At 33.2% G+C, this 4,102-nt stretch overlaps 1 protein-coding gene across 1 annotated transcript; it reads right to left on the bottom strand.

Annotated features, from left to right (window-relative positions):
* Positions 1-259: 259 nt before the first annotated feature.
* LOC132544862 (beta-1,4-galactosyltransferase 6-like) lies at positions 260-3,246 on the bottom strand (the record flags this gene model as incomplete). Its single annotated transcript, XM_060208513.1, has 4 exons — positions 260-338; positions 1,407-1,529; positions 2,307-2,497; positions 3,011-3,246. Coding segments are annotated over 4 exons (629 nt in total), but the record flags the coding sequence as incomplete, so codon positions are not given.
* Between the last annotated feature and the right edge of the window lie 856 nt (positions 3,247-4,102).

Genomic DNA, 4,102 nt, shown 5'->3' with positions numbered 1-4,102 from the left:
TGAACCAGTAAGATGTAACGTGATGTGGTACGAACTTCTAAGAAACAAATGATACATAAATGAAATTTACAACATTTTAATTTAATGCAATAAAGAAAATTATATTGTTGGTGAGTGGAATGATTTCCTGAGGTTGGTTGGGGGATACGGAGTTCAAAATCTGAACTAAAAACAAAACTTTAAAGAACATATTCCTAAATCAGAAATATACAATTATAATTATCAAAATAACATCAACCAACCTATCTTTATTTTTTATTTCTTCTGTGTGTTTCAGTTTGGTGACAGCTGCCAGCGGATCTGGTGGTCTCTCTATATTATAGCCCGCCTCCACAACTCTTTAAAACATACAAAAGTCATAGTCACAAGTTCATAATAACACCATTTATCTTTTAAAGTTTAATGATATTACACATTTTAACTGTCGAAAAGAAATTTACAATTACCACTAAAAGTATCTATTTTACCAAAGTTCCAGAAAAAAGGTCCAGAGTTAAAATACTGTTATAGAGGAGCAAGACAAAATATTTATTTCTAACGACAACAATTATTTTCAGTTGTGTTTTTTTTTTTTTTTTTTTTTTTTTTGTTTGTCTACAAAGGATGCCTCCATTCCCTTGACCGCGTTTCACTCTTGTTTAACTAAGAGGTAAAATAGCAGATGGGAAATCTATTTATTATGAAAGTAGACGCTGAATTAATACAGTATTTACAACATATATGTTGCTTGTAAAGTAAAAATCAATTTTTTTCCTGAAACGTTTTAAAACAACATTCTTGTGCCGAGATATCCTTGTTTTCCATACGATCAATAGTCATGAACGCTTTTATTTTTAACGACACAAACACAAAGAATGACGTACATATAAATCGAATATTAATACGAGATCAGCATACGGTCTTTGTTAGATCTTTATCAGTTGGATCGTTTCATTTTCATCTTGTGTACATTTATCCTTAATTATAGCTTGTATCGACAACTGAATTGATCACAGCGTAACACCAATAAACATACGAAAAAAATGAAATAAAGGAATAGGAAGGACCAAGGGAACACCATTAAAGTACTCAAATAAGTAACTCGTGATGATGTACGATGCCTATGTAATTTCAGAAAACTCCATCCAGTATTCCTCGAGAAAAAGCGAAACCAGTACTTGTCGAAATCCAAGATGTGAATGATATAGGCCATTTTTTATTAGCCAGGGAAACCCACATTGGAAATTACAAAAAAATGATATGATCCATTCCTACTGATCCAGTAATAGCGATAACAAACTTTGATTTTCCAAAATCCGCAAAGATTGCAACTTATCGGCCATTTTGTTTTCTGATCAAATTCTGAATTAATAGAGCGCTTCTATGTATAAAGAAGAATAAACATTCATGGAAACAATGAAAATTACCTTCGGTAAAGGTCGTCATCCTCGGCACCCCACATGAAAAACAAATTGGAGTAGCCATTGATATACTGAAACTGATCCGTAGTGAACGCAACTATTCCACCCATGCAAGCATAATATGGTAACCTAGAGAAGAATAAAAGAATACATTATCATCCGGATTAAATTTCAATGTTTGTCAATATTGGTAAAAAACTAAAAAAAAATACCATAAATATTTTAGTGTCTCGGATGTTTTACAATGAGTTGTAATAACATGCCTACAAATCCATGGCTTTGTTCATTGTTACCGGAGCTACAATACACTCTCCACTCTCTACTTGTTTCGTTATCGGTTTTTTTATCTGCCAGCACACTTACTGGCTTCAATGTTCTGTTTCTAGTAACATTTCTGCCTCCCCTACCTATAGTGTAGAGACAGACAGATTATGCAATTGCGTGCCATGCTTTTTTCTCTATATAAACAAAATATCTGACCAACTTGAGATCAGAGGAGCGGGGCACGGTATAAGGAAATAGTGTTCAATCAATTTAGGAGAAGCTCTTTTTAAACAAAGAAGTTCTTTCTAATGTCTTCTTGACAATACCAACTATTGGCCTTTAGTAGAATGCGCGCTCCTTTGAGGAAAGTTTTGAGTTCTGTCATCTGTCTGACAAATTGTACATACTTTATAAACGATACTTACTACACCTTGTTTAACGCTCATATTGGTAGTGTAACTAGGATATAATAAAGTGTTGAACTTGTTGACATGGTATAAGATAAAGGCTTAATTTGTTCATGGGTTCATGAGATATGCACATAAACCTTGCACAAACCAACGGACACACAGACAAATTGATTACCGTATAACGTACAGCCTCCTTCTTCACATTGGGCATTAAATGCACAACTAGACTTACCAGTAACCATCTTTATCTGTACTAGACAACATGTGTCTCACCATGCTCCGGCTACATTTGTATATGTTGCGGTCGTCTTCTATAATAGTGTCGACATCATTGAAAATAAAGCACCCGAATTTTCCACTTTTTCCGGCTTCTACGAATCCAATGTTCCGCATCATCCCTCTATTAAAAGCTGCACTTTCTGTCTTGATGAAATTGAATACCAAAGTAATTTACAATGCTTGCGATCATAACGCTTTTGTGAACATGTGTTGAATTCCTCACGTAAAATTGTTTGAAGAGTAGTAGCAACCTTCTAGGAAGAATATTTAGATATTTACAACAAATATTTTCCTTGGCCATTTTTCTAGCAAAGTCAAGAGGTAATCGAACAAAACTTAATCCAGAGATAGTTCTTTTTCCTTTTTCTTTTCTTAAAGAATTTTGGATTTCGCCAATTTTGCCACTTCAGACGACATTGTATGTAAATTTATCTAACAAACTTCTCATTCCAAATACCATGAATGTTATATTTGTAATAATTAAAAATCAACTTTACTTACGGATATAATTATGCGATGTCCACAGACCAGTATCAAGAAGAAAGACAAAACAACGGAAAATATGACCAAGTCAGTTTTCCTTACCGAAACACTATATGCCTACTTCTTTGCCATGACATTCTTTATAAACATGTTTTACATGGAATGAAAATATACCTGCTCAATAACAAATATGGTAAAGTCTACTTTCTGTCTCAGTAGTTTAGGTAGGACATTGCTTAGAAACTGTAGAAGATGTTTCATCCTGTTCCGGTACGGAATAATGATGGCTGTTCTTTCTTCAAATAAGCATCCATTGGCACGGAAACGACCACCAGGTAAACTAAGATTGCCAAACATCTTTTCCAGATCGTAAATGCTCATCAAGGTTTCGTCGACAATCTGTCGTTTTGCTTAAAAGGAAATTATTATTAACAAGAGAAAATATATATTAATAAGTCACACTACAACATATAATAAGTAGGGAAACTTAAAGTGAATGAAAACTTACTTCCAGTGATGATGTATTCTAATTTAAAAAATATCAGACCGGCATCTTGTAAAATCTTTAACACGTTAGCAATTAATACTTCATTACGTGATCAAGAATGTTTCTAATTACCGAATTTTATCCTTTGTTGACACGAATTCACATTTGTCAGTGGATTGACGATAAAAAATCTCGGATGCCCAAATATATAATAACATATCTGCATGAGATGGGGAATTCTGGTGAAGAGGCAGACAGCAACCAGGACCGTGCATAGCCATTTTATCATGCTCCTTTTAGTTCTCATCGGAAATCTTGGACATCTTGAGAGCTATAACAATACAAAAGAAGATAATTTACAGTTACAGTTTGGTTATTGAGTTGGGCGAATCTAGAGATAATTTCAACAGAATTTATTTTTTGTTTTGCTGATTTTTGTTGTTTTTTGTTTTTTGTTTTTTTTTTTTGTTTTTTTTTGTAACAAATAAAAAGTCTATCAATATCGACCTTTTGGAAAGATTTCTACTTCGGATCAAGAAAATATGTATTATGGCTTACTAGACCAACTCTGAAGAGCAAGATCTAAGTTTGGATAATGCTGGACATGTTGTTAACAGCAATACTGCAAGCAAGTTCAGTCAATATGTAATACAGATTAGAAAATAAACCTAGAGAAACTATCGCATACAAACAAATGCATTGCTAAAATCGTTTGTTGAATATTCGCTTTTCTTTATTTTCAAGACGGAAAGAAAAATTACAATTACTAATTTCAATTC

The sequence above is a fragment of the Ylistrum balloti genome, unplaced genomic scaffold (assembly GCF_031769215.1).
Source record: "Ylistrum balloti isolate Yb309-2 unplaced genomic scaffold, AGI_CSIRO_Ybal_v1 Utg369812, whole genome shotgun sequence".
Classification (NCBI taxonomy): Eukaryota; Metazoa; Mollusca; class Bivalvia; order Pectinida; family Pectinidae; genus Ylistrum; species Ylistrum balloti.
This window is presented reverse-complemented; position numbering and strand designations above follow the sequence as displayed.